The sequence below is a fragment of the Lepidothrix coronata genome, unplaced genomic scaffold (genome assembly GCF_001604755.1).
Source record: "Lepidothrix coronata isolate B3197 unplaced genomic scaffold, Lepidothrix_coronata-1.0 Scaffold258, whole genome shotgun sequence".
Lineage (NCBI taxonomy): Eukaryota > Metazoa > Chordata > Aves > Passeriformes > Pipridae > Lepidothrix > Lepidothrix coronata.
This window is the reverse complement of record NW_016690438.1, coordinates 345,903-370,136: the sequence shown is the minus strand read 5'-3', so window position 1 is coordinate 370,136 and position 24,234 is coordinate 345,903. Positions and strand designations below refer to the sequence as shown.

Genomic DNA, 24,234 nt, shown 5'->3' with positions numbered 1-24,234 from the left:
CAGAAACTGGCCACATTTTTCTGAAACGAGGGAGTAGGAGTTCGGATTCTGAGGAGTGACAGGAAAATTTGCTCTAAGCAAAAAAAGCAGGGTTTTTTTGCCAAGAAAAACTTTTTTCTTCAGTAAATCCATCACCCATGCTCTAACAGACTTGCTTAAAAAAACAAAACAGTACTTTTGGGAAGTGCTTTGTTAACTTTTAACAGCCTTTTCCACTACTCTTTGGCTTTCAATCAAGCGTTCTTGCCAAGTTGAAGTGATGTGGTGTGTTTGGCAGTGACATATACTGCTTTTAGGTGCCAGTGGTGAACTATTGCTTGCTAGTCGTTTTCAGTATTCTGTGAAAGCCTTATCACTGTTAAATACAGTCTTAGAGGTGTTACAGAAGGCAATATCCCATAATACCTTTTGCAGGATTTTCTTTCGAGGTCCTTGTTTTTGAAGGATTTTTTTTTTTTTGGAGCGTTTGTAGGTGGTAGTGTGATGGATTTTTCTGTTTTGTTTCTGAACTGGTTTCCTAGGGAAACGAGAGTTAAAAAAGGCTCACAGTCTGTCTGTCTCATTCCTCCAAATAATTATAACTGCACAATTTCAGAGCAATTTGTGAGAAATTTTTAAAGACAATTAGGCTTCTCCTAGTTTCATGGAAACTGGCAGAAGACAGAGACCTCTATTAATCAGGGAAAGGCAACGAAAACCAAGATGTGCACACTCTCCCTGGTAACAACTCGCTGTCCAGTGAGCCAGTGCATTGCTCCAATGTAGCCATATATCACTGTTTCTCATCATTATGAGGAATCCAAGAGGTGGGAAGAAAAAAAAAAAGAGAAGTTTGAGGCTGTGGCAGCGAGGTTGAAGAAAAAAAGCCTTGTCAGTGGGAATCTCTCTTCATTAGCTAATGGAAAAAACTTGCACAGGAATTTGTAGAATAGCACTACAAACAGACTTTATTCTAGTGATACAGGTAGCAAAAAATCAGCAAGTGTTTTATCTAGTACTGATTTTAATCATGTCTTTAACCACCTTTGTGTACTACTTGGTAGGTGCAATAACATATTGACTGTAAAGCAGGTCTTCTTTGCATAGCTAGAACTCTCCCTTACCTCATTTTGCAATTGCTTAATTCATGGGATTGCCTAATCTGTTGCGAAGTAACTGATCCATTTGGTGGGTCCAGCTTTATATCTTCTGGAATTAGTTTTAGTTTATATGGTCATCTAAAAATCATAGATGGGTTAATACATGGCTCTTCCATATGCCAAATTAATCAGGAACCATTGGGGAAATTGCTTGATAGGGATTTCTGCTGCCCTGTATTTTCATGTGTTCTCATGCAAATCTTTGCACATTAAGCATGTTGTGGGTTTCCTGTGACAATTTTAAACTGTAAGGATTTGGACCACAAGATCTTCCTCTTCAGCCCTGTTTTACTGCAAATATCAGAAAAGCTTTACTTTCAACTGGATTGCTCCCTTTGATGCTGTGAGGTAGCTGAGATCTCCAAATACTGCTCACCAGTGGCACTGAGGGCAAGACTTGTGAGGGTGGTATGAGGTCTGCTGTGACAGTAGAATTTTGATCTTGCTTTTGTACAAACACAGACTCTTCACATGAAATTCTTATACCCTAACAGAGGTATTCTTACAATTTACAGTGGTAGGAATACAGTTCTGTTATCAGTAGAAAAAAAAGTAAAAGTGTTGGGCAGGAAAGCTGAGAGGAATAGTAAATACTTTTTGGAGAATGTTTTGCATTTGGTTTTCATTGCAGTTCCCCAGGCAGACCTACCAAATGGAAACTAAGCCAGATCTAATTTGCTTTTATTCCTTTTTAAAATTTGGTGTTTTTCTGAAAATTTTGATGGAGTTAGATGGCTCAGTTTTGTTTCTGTTTATAATCTAACAACTGTTTCGTGTTGTGGGTCTTGTATAGGTGTCCACAGAAGTGTTTGTCTTAGAATCACTACAGGATAATGTGTTTAAAAAAAATCCAAATGCATTAAAACGCCCTTTCCTCTGAATTTAATTTACCTGCCTCTGAATATCTCTGTTTATACTGAATTTAATCATGTAGCATTCTCTTACCTAACTTTCTTTTTCAAACATAGCTAAACATGGTGCCAAAATCTAATTGAGAATATACCTTCAAGTAACGCTGCTTGCTTAATTGTACGATGTATTCTACATTTTTGGCTGCTTTTTTCATTTATTTAGTTTTGCCAGTAAAGCTGAAAACAGTTTAAGAGACATTTATGAAACATTGTAACATTGTCCAAATAGGGGAGTTTGATTTAATGAGGCCAAAAAGAACACTGAGAAGTCACACTTTATGTTACCTTCCAAAGGAAAAACACATATCATTTGGAACTGTGTTCTCTTTATCTAAAAAAATGTAACAATTCAAACCAGGAAAAAGATAAAAAGATGGAAGTTACTATGGTACTTAATTCTAATTTAAAATATTAAGTGCTTAGTGTCTACCACTCCCTTTTGAAATAGGGCAATATATGGACTTTGATGACACGACTGGAAAAAATCTTTTTTTAGCTTTAAAAAAAAATCAAACAAACTTGTCATGCAGTATCATCCTAAGTAAGATTTTACAAGAAAGACTGAAACACCTATTAGAAGGGGCAAATACATATGAAACACTGGAGATATAAAGTGAAAAGAAACAGAAAACAGCAGGTAACATTTGAATAAAGCCTTCGAGCATTCCTAAAGCTATCTGTCCTTTTCCATGTATATAATGCAAAGTGTTATGTATAAAATATATACAGGCATGACCTGCCAAGAGGATTTTGGTTTCCCTGGAGACTATCAGTTCTCTGTTGCACAGGTTGGCTTGGGGAATGAGAGCTATCTTGATAAATCTTAACCTTTCTTCCTGAGGTTATTTGATATGTCAGTAAATTTAGATCTTTGTGTTGAAGGCTGAATTTATAAAATTCAAATTTTTAAAATGTTCTATCTAATTTCCAGTTATTGAACTGGGGGAAAAAGCCCACCTTTATTGTAATACTTTGATGGCAATTTTATCTTCTTGTTTGTCTGAGTTGTATCAAGTCTTTGATTTTAATCACAATTATCAGTGTATCATGAAAAACGTGCATCAGATCATAGTGAATGTATTCAGCCATAGTTACCACTGTGTTGACTTCCTTCTCCTCCCTTTTCCTTAAATGTTTGAAATCCTTGTGTCATTTTTCAGTTTGAAAACTAGGCTTCAGCGAGATTTATAGTTATTAACTATCTTCTGAGTATGGAAAAAAATCTCATGTAATGAATGTGAGCTACTTCGTTCACCTCTGCTTGATTAGAATTAAAAACGGTAATGTAAAGGTTGTTCTCAGTTGGTTTGGATGGAAATATGTAGATTGATATGTGGAGCTTTCTGCTTTTTAACTCCTTAAAGAATCAGCACATGCAGCATTTTATTAACAATAGGATATAGTGATTTGAAAAGCTAAGAAGTGCTAAAAATTCCATTTCAAAGGATATTTTTCTCATCTAGCAAAGTATACTGTAGAAAGAATACATTCTGCATAACTTGAAACTTATTAAAGTAGGCATTTTTTCTGCTCTTCTGAGGATATTATCTATGCTTTTTATGTATTTTTTTTACTGCAATGTAAGTTTGCTTTTTGTGAAATTTGCAAAGAAACCAGCGTTACTTCTTTGTTATATTCTGCAGAATCTGCAAAGGAAAATTTGCCAGAAATATGGAAAGAACATTGAAGTGAAGCATAAAACAGAGAGAAGGAGAGAAAAAGGAAAAGGAAAGGGCTATGCCACGAGGAAAAAACAAAATACATATATAAAAGTGTGTGAGGGAGGGAGCGAAAGGATTCTGTAGGCTGCAGGGTTAGCTGTGAAAATTGGTAGTGTTAGTATTGCTTCTAAGAAAAATGGCAAGCACATTAGCTGGAGAGGGGTCAAAGCAGAAAAAAAGCTGCATCAGCCCTCCAAATTTTATGATGCCACCAACTTCTAAGATATCAGAAGGTCTCTTTAGTAAGTTGTACTATTTTTTAGCTCCTTGAGTAGCTCCCCTTTCCCTCCCTTTTAAAGTATTTGATTACTGGCTACTTGCTGTGAGAGACATGACTTGCTACACCACTGGTGGAAGTGATGGGAAATCCTATTTCACTACTTCTTAAGCTGTTAAAATGAACAGCATGCAGTGTTTGACTTTGGCAGGTAAAGTTATTGGCATCAGAAGATTCATTTGGTTTCTAAAGGCTTTAGGACAGGGAACCAGTACTTTTTTGGGCAGTGGAAATACATGTCAATTAACATGCTGGCCCTTCCTGTAGTTCAGAATTAACCCCTTCTCTCTTGTGTAATTCAATGTGATTCTTGTCTTTTGGAGCTTACACAGTTAACAAGTCTGCATGAATAAAATGTTGCAACTTTGAACACTTTCTGCTTTTGGTTGGGCATAATTGGAGTTTTCTTGAATTCATGAAATGTTAATTATCTGTCTTTATTGTCTCTGTGTTTAGTCTGCATCAATTTAGGAAGTACAGGCAAGCAGGAGAGAGGGACAGATTAAAACCCCAGTATTTCAAAGAGCTGCTCAAGTACAGAAGGGATAGTAGGATTTGCTTGTTTTTTTCTGTGCACACTTTAAATGAGAAGTCCTTCCCCTTTTTCAGCTTCTTTTATTTTGTTTTTTGCACAGTAATTAACCCTTGTTACTTTGAGTAGGTAGTCTTAATTTTGCCCATTTTGCATAATTCTGCCCACAAGCTAATGGATATAAGATGTGAGTCATTTAAGAAGTGCTTGTTAATTTAGGTAACTAAACATGTGTTTAGTGATTGTTTCTTAACTTAGTGGAGGTGATAGCCTGGGTGTTTCCTTTTTTCTGAGACACCAGAAATAAAACTGCCCCCTGTATAATCACATCATGTTTGTGGCAAATGTATGCAGTTCTTTAGGTATTTATCTTATGCTTGCAAGGCACAGAAATGAAACTTTGACTGGACAACAAGAAGGATAACTCACAGATGCAATGAGGTAAGACAACACAATTGATCAGACAACTTCATCTAATCTCATTACATCTGTGAGTTATCTTAATACTTTCTCAGTTTGACTGATGCATGTGTCTGCTATTTCCTAAAGGAAAGAAAAAAATGTTGGCGTACATCTGTATGTGTACATACATACACATATACGCACAAATATAGTATGCTTACATACATATATGTACACATTTCTATATACTTACATGCTTTCAAAGGGTATATATGCAGTTTCACAATCTTTCTGCAGAATTTTTCCCCTCTACCTTCTTAAGATACAGCACTTTGCTTTTGAATATTTCTAAGTTCCTTTATTACATTTTCACTAAAAGTAAACACTAGGAGCTTATTGAACAGCCATCCTTCATTTATGAAGAAGTGATTACTCCTGCATATTCATCCTTACTTTCTTATATGGGGACATTTATTGTATTTGCCTTGAAGATTGAAACCAAAAGCACTGAAAACGTCATTTAGCATAACTAAAAAAAATCAATGTGTTATATTAACACCCAGTGTCTTGCCTCTGGCGACAGCTTGAAGAGTGGTGCACCAAGACTATATGCCCTCTCTTTGAAATTAAGGAACCTCATGGAAGCTCAGGCTCTATTCAGAAGGAAAAAAGACAGCTTGTGTAGTTGTTACTCCAAAAGCTTGAGCTATTAGCTCATTAAATTCTAGCATTAGTGTGTTTCAGGTAATTCAAGCTGTGTGATAGTGTCAGAAGTACCATATGTTTTCTGCTATATTTGTCATACTGCTTTACTATTTGTTTGGTGGGTTTTGGTTTGGTAACAGTTACTTGGAATTCCTCACAAAACTTGCCAGAAATCTGTTTACTGCTTTGTGTTCTTTAAGTTGCATTATTAGTGGGTTTACCTTTATTTTCATTAAAAGTGCTCTGATTCTCTGGTAGGTTTGTGTTGTTGTCATAGACAAGAAACTATTTGTGGATTGAATGAGGAAACAGTAGTTAAGCGAGAGTTACGTGACTGCATTGTTCTGCCACACAAATGATTGGTGCTATGTGAGAGAGTTCCTTAGTGCTTGTAACAAAAAATGAAAAGTTTGCAACAGATGCCTTAATATTTTTTTGTTAGAGATTGACACTGATTGGGAGTAACCTTTTCCCAGGATCAGTGTATAAGTGTTTCAATAATACTGAAGCAATACTTTACTTTCTACTCTCTGGAGTAACAAATTGGCCTTACCAAGCCTTAATAGTTGGAAAGGATGATGGTCTGGATTCCTTCAGCTGTTCCAAACTAACTGCTGAATAAGTCAGTGAAAAGTACCTTAAAAAATTTCTTATTTATAGTACAGAGAGGAGATCTTTTCCAGTCTGTGCTGCATTATTAGACAAAATCCAACACTTCACAATAGATTGTTACCTTGCACCTTCCTCCAGGTGAATTCTGATGTTCACCCAGCTCTCTGCGAGGAGCTGTGGTACTGGTATGTTCAGCCCTCAGGGCCTGCACAGAGAAACCCAGGGATTTTGGCAAACCAAAAAGAGGCCTGACGGGATGGTCCTTCATTTAGCAGTCAGTGTTCAGCCTACCGGCACAAACTGCTTCCAGCATTACTGGTTTGTTTGTGTGTCTTGACTGTGACTGTGCACCCTCTGTCACTGCAATTCTACCTTCCAAAAAGAAATCACAGTTCCAGTAATACAGATAATTCCAAAGTTTCAAGCAAAGTGGAAATTCATAGAACCACTGGAAGAAATGTGCTTGTTTAACCACTCCGATCATGTAAAACATGCATACATTACTTTTAAATTGCTGAACATTATCCAAATTAAAAACTTTGCTGCAATTGATGTGTTCCTACAAAATGTTTTAATGTAGGTGAAACTACATCTTTTGACAGTAAACTTTCAAGTTAAATTTCTTTGGCTGGCCCTGATACAAAGACAGTGTTTTGCTCTTCTAGAACTTAGTCTGCTGTAGATTTATTTAAATTAGATTAAAGTTGCTGGAAAGGAATTAATGTTAAATTAAGAATCAGCAATCCTCATGGTAAATAGAGGAAATGTGCTTGCTTTGCAATTCTACAGAATGATCAGGGCTGTTACAAACAGTCACAAACGTGCTTGGGAAGTGCCCTGTGTGAAAACATGGGAATTTTTCTGGACTTGAGCCAGGTTCATGTGTCTGCTCACACACGTGCTCATTGATATACTATCTTCCCGCATTATTATCTCCATTCGTTGTTGCTATTTAGTTTCCTGCCAGCAGACATGCAATCACGACAGCCTTGGTGGGATGTGTGAGGCACAACAGAGCAAGATAATGCTATTTTCCACGAAGCAGTCACTAAAGGCAGGAGGTAAATAGCCAGATCTGTTATAAAGCCCTGCAGGGCATCAGTGGATGGTGTTGCTGTATGACCGTAATTTTGATTGTACCTTGTTTTTGTCTTACATGCTCATTGCTAGATTTGTTAAGGACTGTAAATTCTAACACCAGGACACTATTCAGGGTCTTTCAGGTGGTCTCCAATGTGCTCTGCAGAGTACAGGGGGGAGATTTGGGTGCTTTGGAAGGACAGCAGCAAAAAATTCATGCTGTGTAGGGGAGGTGGGTGGAAGTAGTGAGTAGCAGTGACTGTGTAGCGTGTTTGAATGTTTGCTTCTTTATAGCTCACTTGAGCCCTGCTCAAGTTTGAGTATGTGGCTTTGAGCCCACAGTGGGGAGAGGGAGAGCTGTGCTGAGGTTGCCACTGTGGCCCTCCTGTCAGGCACCTCCCTCTTCTGAGGAACGCTCCATAAGCCCTAAGCTCTCCTGGGGAGATGAAGTTCTTTTCCTGAGTCACACGAAGCATCTCTAGGTTTGTAGAAGGGCCTGCAAGTCTTTGTGGTGCTGGGTGGAGGCGGTTCCAGGAGGAGTACAAGTGACTATAGTTCACTGGCTGTGAGTGCCTTGAACTGGAGTGGCTCACAGGAATGACAATGGATTGGGAAATAGTCTCAAACTGTGTTTTGAAAAAGAGAACAGTTAGGACTGTATTTCCTGAAGAGTCTGAGCCTGCTGATGTGTGTTAGGCCTGGTCAAATGACACAGAGTGCACCCTCAGCAAGTGGGCAGATGATACCAGGCTGAGTGGTGCAGTTGGCACACCTGAGGGTTGGGATGCCCCTCGAGGACAAGCTCAAGGAGTTGGCCTATGTGAACCTCATGAGGTTCAACAAGGCCAAGTGCAAAGTCTCACACTTGAGTCAGGGCCGTCCCAGGTATCAGTAAAGGCTGGGGGTGAAGGGATTTGATAGCAGCCCTGCTGAGGACTTGGGGGTGCTGGTGGATGAAAAACTGCACGTGACCCAGCAATGTGTCCTCACAGTCCAGAAATCCTACCATATCCTGGGCTGCATCCAATGCAGCGTGGCCAGCAGGTCAAGGGAGGTGATTCTGACCCTCTACTCTGCTCTGGAGAGATCCCACCCACATCCAGCTCTGGGGCCTTCAGCACAGGAAAGATGTGGACCTATTGGAGCGGGTCCAGATGAGGGCTACAGAATGATCACAGGGCTGGAGCATGTCTCATATGAGGAAAGACTGAGAGAGTTGGGGTTTTCCAGCCTGGAGAAGGCCCTGAGATGACCTTATTGCAGCTTTTCAGTGCTGAAAGGAGGCTTATAAGAAAGATGGAGACAAATGTTTTAGAGTAGAGTCTGCTGCGATAGGACAAGGTGTAATGGTTTAAAACTAAAAAGATTGATTTAGATTGGACTTCAGGGAGAAATTTTTACGATGAGGATGGTGAAGTACTGGAACAGGTTTCGCAGAGCAGTGGTTGATGCCCCATCCCTAGAAACGTCAGGTGGGTCAGGTAGGATGGGACTCTGAGCAACGTGATCTAGTTGATGTCCATGCGCCTTGCAGTGGGAACTGGACTATATGATCTTTAAAGGTCCTTCTAACCCAAACTATTCTATGATTCTATGAAATAGGAGTAATGTGCATGCAGCTACCAGGTAACTGAGTTGCTGCGTTGCTTGATAGTGTGGGTCCATTGAGTTTGCCAGTCTGTCTTTTGTTTCAGACCCCATTACACATCACATCTTGGGCAAAGTGCTTTCTTCTGTACCCAGTACAGACAGAGAATGTGTACAATCTATGTACACACCAATTTGATCTGTGGTTGTTTTAATGCAAAGGCGGGGGGTTTGAACTAGATGACTTTTAAGGTCCCTTCCAACCTAAGCCGCTTCTATGAAAAGGCTTATTCTATCAAAAAGGCTTATTTAATGTTTTTTAATATATTGAGGAACATGAAAAATGCAGATGAACATGAAAACTTAAAAAGGGAACAAAAAATAGTTAAAAGGAGTCCCCATCATTTTTGTGGAACATTTTCATGTGTAATGTGAACTGTCACTAAGGGTTCCCTCTACCTTTAACAGCTGTGACTGGAATAAGAGCCTAAAAACTTAATCAGAAAAACATGTTAAAAAATGAAGACCAAAAAATCCCAACACTTAATTTGTTTTGTTGGAGCAAGCAAACTAAGCAAATCTTACAAGATAGTAGATACACAGGATAATAGAAATTTAGAGTAGAACTGTATACTTGTCCTTTTAAATAAAATATTAAGGATGAGAGCACTGAGAAACTAAGACACATATTTGATCCTGAATTTGACCACTTCAGTAAAGAGAAATTAAATAAATGCCATTTTGGCATTTAACATTTTAGTTTTTCTGGAGCATAGCTATCATTCAACTAAAAGGAAATTAAAAAACGAGTTTGTTTTATCTTTGTCTTAAATGTAACTATAAAGAAAAGGAAGTTGCTGCTTATCAAACAGAATAGAGTTAAAAGCATCTAATTCTGTTGAGTATATATTATATAAAGATGTACTGTCCTTGATTGTTGTCACTAAACATGGGCTAATAGGTGAATCCAGGCATTATTTTATAAAGCATAGCAAACCTTTCTTACTTCAAAGTGTCAGTTTATAGCATCTCAGAGGTACCCAGATCTGTTGTTTTAATACAGAAAAATCAGCCTACTTTTTGTAGACAGTTGCTGTAATTGTCTTTTCTATTAATATCTGATTGGGATACATCTACCTCTTTAGCGTGGACTGTAGCACAATTGTCAGAGGTCATATGAGATGCTTCAGTTTGAGGCTGGTCAGTGGCTGTTTGATTTCTGTGGGAGGAGCCCTGGATGATCCACTGGGAGGGAAAGAGGAGCTTCTTTAACACAGGAGGAACAAGTTCTCTTCAATGCCTGTCACCCCAATCATATTTCTCAGCCTGCTCTCAGTCCCTCAGGATCCCTGTGGTAGATTGTGCCTCCTTTCTGTGTTTCCCATAAATTGCTTTTTGGAGTTGCAGAGATGACCCCTTTCATATATACATGACACAACCTGTAAATTTTTATGGAAACTCACTCCTTTTATTGATTTTTCTGTGGTAAGATGAGGACAGTCTGAGTGTTTCGTCAGGTTTTTCCATTAGCAGCAAAGAATACACAAGTCCTTACACCCAGGAAAGTCACCTTATGGATATCAGTTGTGTAACACAAACTTTGTTTCTTTTTGAAGGATCTCTAAGTTGTAGTTTTCTGTGTGTATCTGAGCATTGCTGGAAGTGTTTGCAGCTTCAATTATCAATCAGGCAACAAACTAATTTGCCTGGTAATCAGTTCCAGAAACAGCAAGCACTACTATTTCCACTTTCAGCCTTAGCCAAAATGAAAAACACCGCCTCTGTCATTTACGAGTTTCTTACAGGCTCATCTAGATGTAGACAGGGTAAACAAAGGAATCTTTTGAGGTCAAGATGTGAAGTGCAACAATAAATAGGGAAACATGGACCAGAATGTAAAACTGTGAGCTAACTGTGGTTCAAGAGCAGCAAGGAGGCTGCTGAAAGAAGTCAGCATTATCTTTTGGCAACATAGAGGCTTATAAGCAGTGGAGTTATACAAGATTTTATGTAGTATTTAATTTGCTCTTTCACCTTACGCAAGTCCCTGTTGCACACAATTTTCATTTTCCTTTTACTTCCCAAAGTGGCATGATTAGAATTCTCTTTAAGAACTAAACCAAATGTTTCAATGGTTTTTACTGGAAACTGTGTAAGGTTTTCTGAAAATGTTAGCATTTTTCTAAGTTAAAGTAAGGAAAAATCAGATTGACAACTGATTTCATAAATTAGGTGTTTTCAAGTAGGTCAAACTTACAGGTATGCACCTTAGAGGAATTAGCTGAAGAAATAATTGAAAGCTTGCCATTTGGACTAAAGAATGTTGAAGGATGAATGCAACTCTGTGGGAAAGTGTGATGTCCTTTTTTAAACTACTTTTAAAGAGAATTATATGATTGTTAGCCCAGCTTAATGCCTAGAAAGATACTGGAAGAAATATCTTACTTATAAAATGACCAGAGGATGATGAGTAGCAGTGATTTCTGGGGAGGAATCTGCATCACACAAACCAGTCGTAGAATAACAAGAATGCACAGCACAGGTCTGTAGACTCAGGAAATTCATCTAGGCTTTGTGGGCATCAGCTGTGTAACAGGAACTGTCTTTTCTCTCCAAAGGATCTCTAGTCCAAGGAGAAATTAGCAATAGTTTGGCATCAACCCATAAAGATATATTAACTGTAAAGCTTAAAATAGTTCTGTTTGGAGTCTGTTAAAATTCATAATTTGAATTAATTATTCCGACAATAGACTAAGGAGTGTGTTTATTGAGCTTTGCCAACCTGAGAAGTACTGTTTGCACTAGAAATCAGAATCCAGGATGGCTCTTGAAAACTGAAAGAAAAAAACCAAAATTCACTAAGGGCTGGGATATTTGGCCACTGTTAGTTGTGGGGAAAATAATTTCCTTTCCCCCCCCCAATGATGTAACCTGACATGAGATGTAATAAATGTTAAAGAGCTTTTCTGTGCCACGAAGCAGCGATGAGACTTATCCTGGATTGCTGTGATGAAGCTCACATACTATACCTGAAGAAAAGTGTGGACCAATTTAAGAGAATGAGGAGAAAACCATCAAAAGTTATTTAGAAATACCGAAAACACAAAAGAACAAGAACATGGAAAGGACCAAGTTTATACAGTCTAAAGAAAGTAAGATTAAGGCATGACATGTTTTAGGAATTATAAAATGCTGCTGCCGAAAAGAAATACTCTAGTGGGGAAGTAGCAATCTTGAATTTCAGAGAGGGAAATTTAGGCCAGGTGCTAGGAAAAGGTTTGGAGTAGTTAGAATAGAGAAGTGCTGAAACATGACTTACGGGGCTTGTGGAATCTCCATTACTAAACGTTTTTAAAAATAGATGAGAAAAACTGTGAGAAATAGCTAAACTAGGACTGATCCTGCCTCTAGGTGATAGGATGAACCAGCTGGATGATCCCACCCATTTCTTATTTTCTATTACCTTTCTTTTTTAATCAAGTTACATCCCAAGGCTCCAATTACATGCATTTTCACACTTTCCGCTCATGTTTAGCTTTTAGGAGGAAGCAATCACTCTCCCGTGTTAATGACTAGACTTTCTACTAATTTTACCAAGGTATCCTCAGAAGAATCCTGATACTATGTACATACTCAAGGCGAGCATCTATTTTCATAGATGATTGCTAAAAATTGGAGCACTATTACCAGAATTAACATTACTGAGTAGTGTTTAGTCATTCCATTGTATTCAAGTAAACCCCTCATTTAGAAAGGTATTCTGATTTTCTTATTTTTTTTAATTAATTGAATTATTTGCAGTGTAGTAAAAAATATTTGGAGTCTCTGAGCCACAGGAGGGCAAATGGAGTTCTAACCTCTGGGTTTCCCCATTTTGATCCCCAGTAGGGTCCAGTAAGTAACAGTTGGTTTTATTATTATGCATTATTCATTGTGCCATCTCTTTTTATGACTCTGAAGTGATTTGTATGCTGTTGTAGAAGGTAGAGCCCTATTGTCTGTCAATGTACACGTAGCTTGGATCTCATTTTGTTTGCAAAAATAATAAAAATTCTGCATCTTAAACTTCTGGTCAAAAAGTTCCATTATCCTCTTCTGGAACGTGGTCTTATATGAAGAAAAAAACATACCAAGCACATCTATTCTATTATTATTTAAATTATTCCTCTGTATTATTTGGTTTGAATATTTATTAGTTTTTTGATAACCTCTTAAATTATTCATAAAGAGTAGCCACATGGTTTGATGAAAAAAGCAGTACAATGAAACCTTATTTTGCATCGCTGGTGTCTTTCATACAAACTATTCTCCAGTGCCGGTTTTTTTCGTGACGGCCTGCAAGGTTCTGGGAACCCCTGTCGTGTTTGTTGCAACATCCCTTCCCCTTTCGGTGGGAAGGGAGGAACATCTCACCACCCTATATGCTCTCACATGGTTTATGGATGAAATAATAAATATCCTCCAAGAGAGATGGAAATGAAGAGGCAAAGGTCAGGAAAGAAAGATGCTTTTTCACACAAGATATGAAAAACATATGAAGAATTACTGACATAGAGAGGAAGAGAATAGAAAGATGTTTTAGGTGATTTATGGGATTTTCTTCTGAAGCCCACAAGATTCCAATTGCATCTGTGTGTACGTCGAGTGTCTGATGGGAGTCAGCATCAAATACTTCACAGGAAGGCATAAAACCCTACAGTAAGCAGATTGGAAAAGGATTATTTTCATATACTGTGTCTCATCCTCGTCTCTGATATTGTATAGGTTTCCTTAAACCCTGAGGTGTAAGGTTTAGTGTCTGTTCTAAAAGGTTTCTCATTGCTGTAGGTATGCATTACTCTTAGCGTTCCTATTATAAATATAGCTACAAAGTGGTCTTCAGACATATTGGCAGACACTTGGTCTCATCAGCATTTTGCATCAGTGATCTATTAGTCTGATAATACAAATTTTGTGTAGATGGATGCTTCTCTTTATTGCTTTTGAATTTGACATGTTCTGCCTTCACTGACTGTCTTTTTTCTCGTTTTGTATTTTTGACACACTCTCCTCTACTTGCACTACTATGACTGCTACTAAAACTTAAAATATCTTTTGACCAACTGCCTTGTTTTTATTAAATTCTTCATTTCATCTCTGCCAGACTATGTAGTGAATTTGGCATTTTAGCGTGTCTGTTTAATTGCACCAGTCTCTTGTGTAATACAAGTCCTTTGCCAAGACAGCCTGCCTAAAATCTGAAATACAAAATCGGAGTCAGGAAAGGTCGCTTTTGGTGTTAATATTGTAGATCAGTGTGAAGCTTGCTTGACTCTGAAGAGCCTGAATTTTAAAATACATGATATTCCAGTGTAGGATTATTGACCAATTTCTTTTTGTTTCCAGCTGAGCTGCCAGGATCATCTGCAATCAAGCTCTCCTCCTTGTGTGATCTTCCAGCTCAGCTGCAAGAATTGTACCAGCAGGGCTTTGTCTTGGCTGCTGTCCACCCTTTTGTGCAACCAACTGATGAAAAAGAGAAAACTCCCCAGGAACAAATCTTCAGGGCTGTGCTTATCAAGAAAACAGAAAGGTAAAGCAGTTCCAGTGAACTGGGATAAAAATAGACAATGTGATTTCCCGCTGAGTTTTGACCTACATCAGGAAATTATAGCAGAGTTTACTGTGCAAGACATGATTTTTTTTTTTTTTTTTTTTTTTTTTTTTTGGTGGGCTTGAATAGGCTTAACATGTTCTCCATGTTTACAATTCGTCTGCAGTTTGGCAGACAACTCAGAGAATAACAAGTTGAAATATGCTCTGTATTTTGGGATGTGTTGTCATGAGAGGCAAACAAACAGGCCCTATGCCTGACAATTTGTGAGGATGGTCTTGTTGGTACCCTTTAAGAATTTATTAGATTAAGACAGAAGAAATGTTTGCTAAAAAAAGGCATATTTTGTGTTTAAACAGTTACGGTTAATGCAATTAATTTGAGAACTATAGTACTAATACATACTTCTCAAATTTATGTGTAGACTTTAGGCCTTTCTTTCCTCTAAGCAATTTCTTTTACATTTCTTTTACATGTTCTTTTACATTTTCAATCGGTGTGAACTCATCAAATAAAAGATTGCTCTCCTGCTTTGTTCAGTTTCTTAAAATGTATTAAGAATATTTTACACAATCAAAGTCTGAAGATGAATGAAGAAATAGGAATTCTGTTCTTTTATGATTTAATGTGATTTTAAAAAAATCAAGAGAATGTGCTGCTAAATGCCCCAGAAGAAAATTAAAATGTGAATATTTGTAAACACAGGATTTTTACTTAATTATTTAAAATCTAATTTAATGTTACCTGACCACTCACAACTCTGCAGCTACCTGTGTTGTTGCAGCCATTCTCCGTAGTTTCCCTACATTAGTTGCGTTCCCTGGTCCACCCCTTCTTAGAATGACAAATACTGAAGGCTTGGGGATAGTTAAACCTCCCTTTGCCCATTGTAGTCCTGCTCTTTGTGCTGATGCTTTAAAGAAAGGATGTAGCTGTTTTAAACATCTCTTTAAAAACTAAACCATTCACCATTCAATTTGCTACAGCCTGGTAGCCAGTTGGTAGTGGACAGGGTTAAACTTCAGTCTCTGACCCAAGGAAAAAGTTTTTCGTTCCATTAACAAATATATGTAGGCATTAGGTGTCACAGACAACCTGAGCTTCTAAAATACTTCTTAATTTACCTTGATTTTGATTTTATTAATGCAGAACTTCATGCTGGCTTGCCTGATATTATTGTTTAAAGGGTTTTCAGTTTTATGGTCAAAATGTTGAATGTTTGGCTGAACAGTGGACTTGTTGAGTAACATCAGGCTGAGCTTTCCTGGTTTTGGGGCCTCATTTTCTTTGCCTACAAAATACATTGCTGCAAGGTATTTACATGCACAAGTTTGCAATGTTAAGCAATCACTTAAGGACTTTTGTTGGATTGGAGTCCAAGGGTTCAGCATCTTCCAGGTCTGAGCTCTGAAGACATATCACAGAAGAGCAGCATCCTTCCCAATGGAGCAGTACAGTCTTCAAGCCAGAGCGCTCAGCGTGTCGCTGCTGTCTCATACTGTATCCAGTAGTTTGCATCTGTGCAGAATGACTGTGAAAGAGTACAAAATCTTAATTGCCTCCTCACTCACTTGGGTGCCAGTGGTTCATACACTTTAGACAGCTGTAAATGACTGTACAAAATTGAAGCCAGTAGAGAGTCTTGAACCAATTATATTTCCTTTTGCATTTGCACTCTGTTTCTTTGCATTCTCTTATCTGTCATTTCTGACTGCCTAGGGAAGTGGAAGAGACTTGGCGAAGCAGGAAAAAACAGACAAGTACCAGAAAGGGAAGTGACATCAGTTTGGTGTTCTATGTAGCTTAAACATTCTGGAGTTTGGCTAAGAGTATGGGAGAAGCTGCTTCCTTAGTGTGTAGGTGCAATGAATGTTTGCATTGCCAGGTGCAATGAAGAGGGATGGGTGTTGCACAGATTTCAGATCTGGTCTCTGTGTGGCCTGCGTAGAGACCAGCTGTATTTGAACCATGAGTTCATGTCAGTCCACATGCAGCTGGGGAGAAAAAATGTGACAGTATGAAACAAAAAGACATACTGTTAATTTTTTTAACTAACCTTTCTGATCACACTGCTGATAATGATTAAATTACATTTTTTTCCACTGGGGACTATCAGATGTCTTGTCATCTCTAGACTGTCTCTGTATAAAACAGTTGAATTCTTGGGTAGAAGTTAGGTCTGCTTAGGATGGTTGTTGATCACATGAGTGTTTATATCTGTCATAGGATTTTAGGAGTACAAGTGGTTCAGCCACAGCTATAGAATCACTGGTAACATCATTTATGCTGTGAGGTACAAAGTGGTCCCCTTGGTGGTATGGTGTTTTTGGGGAATGAGTCAAGGAGTCATTAAAAACTCTGTACGTTGATGTGGAGCCTAACTTCAGGCTTCCTGGGCGCTTTCTGCAAAACACCTGAGGCTGTAGCTCCTTTCTTACTGCAGGTGTTTCAACACAGATGGCTCCAACACTGTACACCTCATCTGTCTGTTGTCTGTCAGATACCAGATGTGGTTTTCCACCTTTCCTATTTTTGTTGCCTGAACAAAACAGAAATGAAATTGTTGTATGAGTGCCTTTTTGATACAGTAATGTCAGTTCTATGTGTACAGAGATAGAACTGAACATTTGAATTATTTTTCAGTCATTGTTGCATCCTTCTATGTCAGTTTTATGTTTTAAAATTAATACTGTTGACTTACACTCTGAGGACTTAGTTTTATACCTCTGCCTCTCCAAAGGTAGGAAGAGTCTATACTAGCTGTAACAGATGATGTGCATCAGGAACTCCATGCTGCTGCAGTCACTGAGTTGTGCAGTGCCTGAATTTGTTCAAGAATAAAATGGAAAAGGTAGTGCTGAGGTGTGTTGCACATTAGAACTCATGGAAAAAGTACCTATTAGTGTTATTTATCCTATTTTGCCACTGTCCTATTGTCATGTAGTTTCAAAATAGTGTGTATTTCCAGAGTCATTGTATGTTAAGGTGACTTTTAAAGTCACTTTGGGAGTTTTCTGTTTGATCTGTACTGGTTCCTCTGTGGCTGTGTTATGTTGACTATGTAATCGTTTCTGGTAAATAAGTAAGTAGGAGTCGTTCCTGCTGTAGGACATTTGAGGAGACACATTCCTAACATATATGGAAGCTGTACCTATTGAAAACCAAGGATTGCCCCCTAGAAATGTTAGGGAAAATGTGACAGTAAAGGACAGATCTTTAAAAAGCGGTTGTCTGTTTTACTGTCTGTGCTGAGTTCTGAGATACTTGGGTTTCTTGGAGAAAACATCTCGTATAAATTATGCAAAGAAAAATCTTCAAGCCCAGGTTTTTACAGGGTTTTTTTTTTCTGAATTTAGACTCCAGGTATGAAGTATAGGCCATGCCCTGCTGGTTCACCTTGATTCCACTTGAGAAAAGTAGATTCACACTGATTTACACTTGAAGACAAGAATCTCAGGAAAAGGAATATAAGGTGGTACCCTGGAGAGTGTGAACATGTGATAGCGTGTCTCTGCTGGTGGAAGGGTCAGGGGATGGTCAGTGTATTTGGGAGGTTCTGGCTAACCAAGATATGTTGCTTATGTTCCCCCTAAGAACAGAGATCGTTTGTTCTTTGTGTGTGTAGTAACCTTTTTTCCTTGCCCTTTTATTTCCATACTCACTGGTTTTTGATACAACAATTCAGTGTAGGTGTCTTGTGCGCGGTACTATTTTGGACAGCCTGTGGCTGTGGCAGGTAACCTGTTCCTGCAGAGAAATCTCAAAGTCAGTCCCTGAACAAAACTATAACAAAACCATAGCACAAAGCTGCTGAAATTTGTTCCCAGCTTCCCCTAGTGTGATACCTCTGCCTGGTATCTTTAAGTTTCAAAATTTAATATCAGTTTAAATCTTTAATGTCCCTTTCTAAATGCTGTGTACTGGAAAATAAGCTCCGTTCTCTCTCACGAGAAAAGGTACATGGTCTGGGCTCATAAACAGTCTGCTCACAATAGTTTTGACGTGTTTGCAGATGCTCCATCTTGCCTCAGTAGAAAAGTAAGGGATATAAATTGAATTCCAAAGAATTTATCTCCATTGTTCAACCTGTGTCTTAGGACATGCAATCTACAGGTTTTGCCTCCAGTCAGGAAAGCAATCAGCAGGGAAACAGTGCTGTGCAGAAGTAGATTAAGTAGTTTGATTTAAGAATAATTGTTTTAGAGTTTCTAAATGTTCTAAATGTTTTAAATTTGTATGTTTACCTCAAACAGTTTTGCAGCTGTTTTCCCTTTCTGAAAAATAATGAGGTGTCAGGTGTTGCAGAGATTTACTTGATGAGATGATTCTGATTCTATTTTTGTAATTTCCCTATATCCATTAATCCTGTAATGCAAACTTTCATCACTTAGCTAACAAGAATTCTGTTTATCTGCAAAGGAATTTGACAGACTGAGTTCAAAAGTTTAATAGTAAACCAAGATTTTTACAGTTTCTTAGTTTTGCTGGTATTTCACTTTGGTGTTTTCGCTTTGGTGAAAGTAGGTACTTAGCATTGGTACAATATATTTTTAATTCAAATGTAAATGCGTGTGTGTGTGTGTGTGTGTGTATCTATTTGGTTTTCATGTAGTATTTAAGCCTGAAGATGAGAAACGTCTGAATTTGTCTTCGTGAGCATTAGGATCAAACATGTTTGTGTGCAAATATAGTGTGTTGTTGCTCTCAGCAGGCTGATTTCAACTTAAGCGAAAAGATATTTATTCTATACCCAAGAGTCAACAGATATCTTCCTTTAGCTCAAAGGACAATGGCTTGAGTTTTGAAAGCTTGCTATTTGTTACAAGTTCAAAGAAATACATATTTCCTCACAATAACTTTTAACGTTGACCCAAAATAAATATTCTTTCATCCGTGTTCTCAAAATTATAAACACTGCACAGTAAAGATGCCTATGTATCCATATGTGCCCAAACTTTTCTCAAGAAACTCTATATGCTGTCATTAAAAAAATGTTTATAAATTTTACTAACTAGTAATATATATTCCAGTAATAAGGTTTCCTATATAAGGAAAATTTCTAGTAAAGAAAATGTTTAGATAATAAAGTTAAAACACTGTCACGTGGGTTAGAGTTGAGGCTGTCATGAGACAATATACCTGCTTTATTTTTATAAAAATAAATTTTTTAATTTTTTTGGTTTTGTTTGTGTGTTTGTTGTGTGGGCATCATAAAACCTATGGATTTTTAGTTGCTGCTTTCTTGGTTTTCAGATATTCTAGCTTTCCTAGGTTTTTAACCTGGAATCATACAGACACCAGCTGCTCACGTTAATCACTTTGGTGTGGTTTTGTTTTTTTTGTAACGTAGATCAGTTTGTTATGAATGTACAGTTATATTTTGAACTGTAGAGCTCTTCCTGTGTAGTGGAAAATCTCAAAACTGCACTTACATTCCCAGCATCATCTTAATCAAATAGTTATTTTAGAGTGTCCGTGCAGTTTACAAGTGTGTTTCAGCTTGCCAAATTCATGGGCATGGGGAACTTCAGGAAGATTAGGACCAAATGTTGGCTTCCTCAATTCCTTCTTGTGTCTGAAAAGGATTGGAAATCCAGTTTGTAACAGACATTGAGTTGTCAGCTTTAATAGTTACTGTGTAAGTTACTGGTACTCCACAGCTGGTTATGGTTTATCTACCATGAAATGGTGCTTAACAACAAACAGCTGTGCAGGAAATGACAGCCTACTGCAACAACCATCGTAAAATATTTTTGGCCCAAGAACTTCCAATTATAAGGGAAAATCTTATTTATTGTATGTATTTTCTTCTTCTTTAGTGGCACTAGAGGTGCTATTTAGAATTCAGGATGACACTGCTTGTAAGCCTGTGGTCCTCAGCTGTGCTGGTAACATTTGAGGGTACCCTCTACCCTGACCCTGCCAGGCCTGCGAATGTTGTCTCTTTGCTCAGCATCAGGCAAACTGAAATTTCCTCTCAGCACTTTGCCATCCCCTGGTTAAGGGTGTCCATGGTGGTCACTGAAGATACCTACAGTGACAGAAAAATCCTTTTTCAGGAAAATGGATAGACAAATAACGAGGTATATAACAAAGGAAGAAAAACAAATGAAAGCCTAGGGTGTACAAGTTACCATGAAATTTCCTGTAAATCTCCATGGCTAACTAGTGGTTATCCTCTCTGGGAGCAGTGGTCAGGAGACTGCCCTTCCTCACTGCAGGGCAAGTGCTGGCATTGTTCACACTGTCCCTTCTGTTACCTTTCAGGTGTCACAAAATGTGTTAGAGTGAGTACAGGGCATTGTAATGAGTCGGGATGTACCAGCTTCTCCAGTCATCTTGTCTTCTAAGAAGAGTGCAGCATGAGTGTATCCAGATGTGCTTCTTTCAGGACTGGGCCATTTTTAATTAACCCAGCGATTTTTTTATTTTAATTGGAGTAATAAAAGTAATAAAAACCCCTGAATGTTTGCAGGCAATGAAAGGAGGAAGGTTCGATCTTCCAACTTAGAAGGAGGAAAAGAAAAGGAAGAAATTGCTGACTCTGCATCCAGAAGAAAAAGAAGATCTTTCTTGTTGGAGCTCACACAGATTTTTTGACTAAACTGATCTCAGCATTTCTCTTTCGCCTTCTGCTGAGAAATATTTTATTATAGGAAAGTAGAAATCAACTTTAAACTCATTACTTTAATTTTAAAATATTTTGTACATTGGACTCCCAGTAACATCCTGTACTATAAAACTGGTGGATTATTGGGTTAGTTCTCAAATGATTTACATCAATTCTTCAAAACAGAGCAGAGGAATGAACTGTGCTCTTTGGACTTTTTCCATGTTGCCTGGGATCTTGATAGATGTGCGTGTTTTGGGGATCGTAATTCATAATCTCTAAGGAAAGTGATCCTAAAAGTAGTCCCATTAAATTAATAAACCCAAAACTATATTAATTTCTGTTCAGTATAGAATTTACCTGTACCTATATTTAGTTACTTCCTTATGGCTATACTAATAATATTCAAAGAGTTTAATGTGAGACTTATATGGTATCTATGAAATACTTCATGATACATGTATGAAATGCATTGATTATTGCATAGAGACTGGAAATAATTTCTTGCCCACCTGGATTTGCTCAGAAAATTATTTTTGTGGTCTGTGACCACGTAAATATCCACAGATATTTATTATTTTCGCATGAGAAGCTATATTTGTTTTTGACAGAATAACAGTTTTTAAAAGTTTTCCTAAGAAGGTAAAAACTACCAGTATAGACAAAGACATGCTTTTAACATATATGGACATAATTTACTTGAAAGCATGGAAAAATATTTCTTAGTAATATAGGGTACTTCTGTTGGAAGATTTTAACTTAGGATTTTACGACCTTTAGTAGAAGCTGTTAAGTGTGTTCCATAAAATAATGTTCTTAACAGAGTACAATGGTATTTGATGCAGTTTCTTTATGAACCCTAGTGCAGAGGTAGCCCTCAGAATCTTAAAGGAGGAATTCACTTAAATATTTCCAAGCAGCAAGTGTATTTCAAAGTAAGTGCTTCTTAAAGGAGTTAAAATAAACGGGACATTTTAGAGCAGTTGTAGTAAGAACTATATTTTTATGGCTATAATCTGCGTCTCAGATAACTCTTACTCCTTTCAAAGAGGTTAGAAGCAGGTCCTCAAAAAACTTCACACAATCAGAGCCCAGGGAGCTGTTAAGGGAGAGGAGAGGAATCCTTACACCTGTATATAAACCTCACCAATATAGGTTGAAACGAATTTATTTTTACAGGTAGCCAGTGGGTTTAAAATGAAAATACAATCTTTCTCATTCTTTCAGAGTAATTAAAATAGTAAGTTTTCATGTGTGTTTCAGCAAGTATTTACAGTAGTGCTAGAGTTGATCAGTCTGTAAGGAACAGACTTTGTCGAAAGAGTGGGCACAGAAATAGCACAGTGCATACTTAATTTCTGGGATTTGATACCTTAACTTTGAGTGATAATATTTCAAAGTCTCTGGTAGGGGAGCATGGCTTCCTCAGCCAGGCTGGAAGAGAACTGTGATGGTTTATCCCAGTAAGGGAAATAGCAGAGATGTTTGTTCCTCACATTTGTAGAGTTTTGCAGTTGACACCCCAAAAGGGGATCGGTTGTCTAGAAAGGGCTTGGTTCCTTGCTGCCTGTTCCTGGTAATCCACTTCTGGTTTGTAATGATACAACAGCTGAAGCACTGGAGAATTGTGTTTGCTCCATTTAATGTTGTGTGGACTTCCCATTGCAATATCGAGTGGCAGTTCTGATGGTTTATTGATCGCTTGGGCATTAGAGAGTCCTAGTTCGTATTATTTCTATCTGGAACATGGCTAGATAACATCAGGGCTACAATTCCAGTTGGTCATATTCAGATTTAAAAAAAAAAAAGTAGGTATAGTAGTAAGTACTCTAGCAGGGAGACTTTCTAAAGTTTATTTTTATGTCCTTGAATTTACTGAATTCATCTGTGATGAAAAATCTGCACAATGGTTGTCTGCAGTACACATGTTGCCCCTCACAGAATGATTTTTTATTTTCTTGATAAAGTTGTTCCGACTGCTTAAGTTAATTCGTGTGCCTGTTACACAGAGGAGCAGGGGTAGAATACTTCTAGTCCCTCAGTAATGACTTCTGTAAGTCCTATGTTTGGATAATGTTTGGAGAGTTTTCATGGACACCAGTGATTTGTTAGAATTTTTTTCCAGAATTGTGGGACCACAGGTTATAAGAAAAAACTAGAAAAGAGGGGAAAAACTAATGGGAAAAGGACTTCAGTATAACCAAACAATGCAGAGTCAGGTACCACCTGTCCCACATGTAAGTGAGATGAGAGAAATGAAGTGAGAGTGTAGCTTGTGTGAAAGGGGGAGGATCAAATACAAAATACAACGTCATGTGATACTTCAGAAAATGTCTGCAGTATTGCCTAGGAAACACACTGCCAGTTTGCAGTCAGCAGCCTACACATCTCATGGCTCCAGGGAACTGTTAATGTCTCGGGAAAGCCCCTGGGACCATCTGTAGCTGAAGTGTGTTTTACGTATCACACAATCTCAGTCCCCAGAACAGGGCTTTTGCACAGACTTGCTTTTACAGGCATGGCAAGTCTGCAAAACCCTTGTTTTGTTGTTTTGCTGCTTCCTCAACATTCTCAGTTCAAACTTTTGTACCTTTCTTCCTGTCCTGTAGGTACCCAGTGCATCAGACAACTGCTGGTCACGATTAGTTCTTTACTTCAAACTAGCTCTTTTGATTCTCCGTATGGGGTGTTAGATAACTACTTCGTTACTCTTCCCAAGAATTACAGGCTAGCCTTTGTTTTTGTGCATTCTTCTGTGTGTTCTCCTAAAGAACTGAGGAAACATATGATTCCTTAGTTATCCTTTATTGATCAGATGTATCCTTTCATGAGAGGTGAAAAGTGCACTCAGTAGCACTTCTTTGCAGTCCGTGCCTACAGACTTTCTCAAGAACGTTCAGTATAACTTCCAAACTTTCCCTTGGCGTATTTTGACCGATACCATGTCTCCACAGTGCTGCTTTGTTCAGCAATGTATACAGCAAATGCCATACGCTTTGAATTATTTTAGGAGTTAGTGTCTTCTGAAAGAGGAGGGATTTCTAACACTGCTTTAAATGTCTCAA

General features: G+C 38.0%; 1 protein-coding gene across 1 annotated transcript in view; it reads left to right on the top strand.

Moving 5' to 3' along the window:
• RFTN1 (raftlin, lipid raft linker 1) overlaps window positions 1-24,234 on the top strand; it is a 102,893-nt gene that overhangs the window by 26,102 nt on the left and 52,557 nt on the right. The window contains exon 3 of the mRNA XM_017835495.1: window positions 14,352-14,538. Coding sequence (XP_017690984.1) covers window positions 14,352-14,538 — 187 coding nt within the window. The remainder of the gene's footprint in view (window positions 1-14,351; window positions 14,539-24,234) is intronic.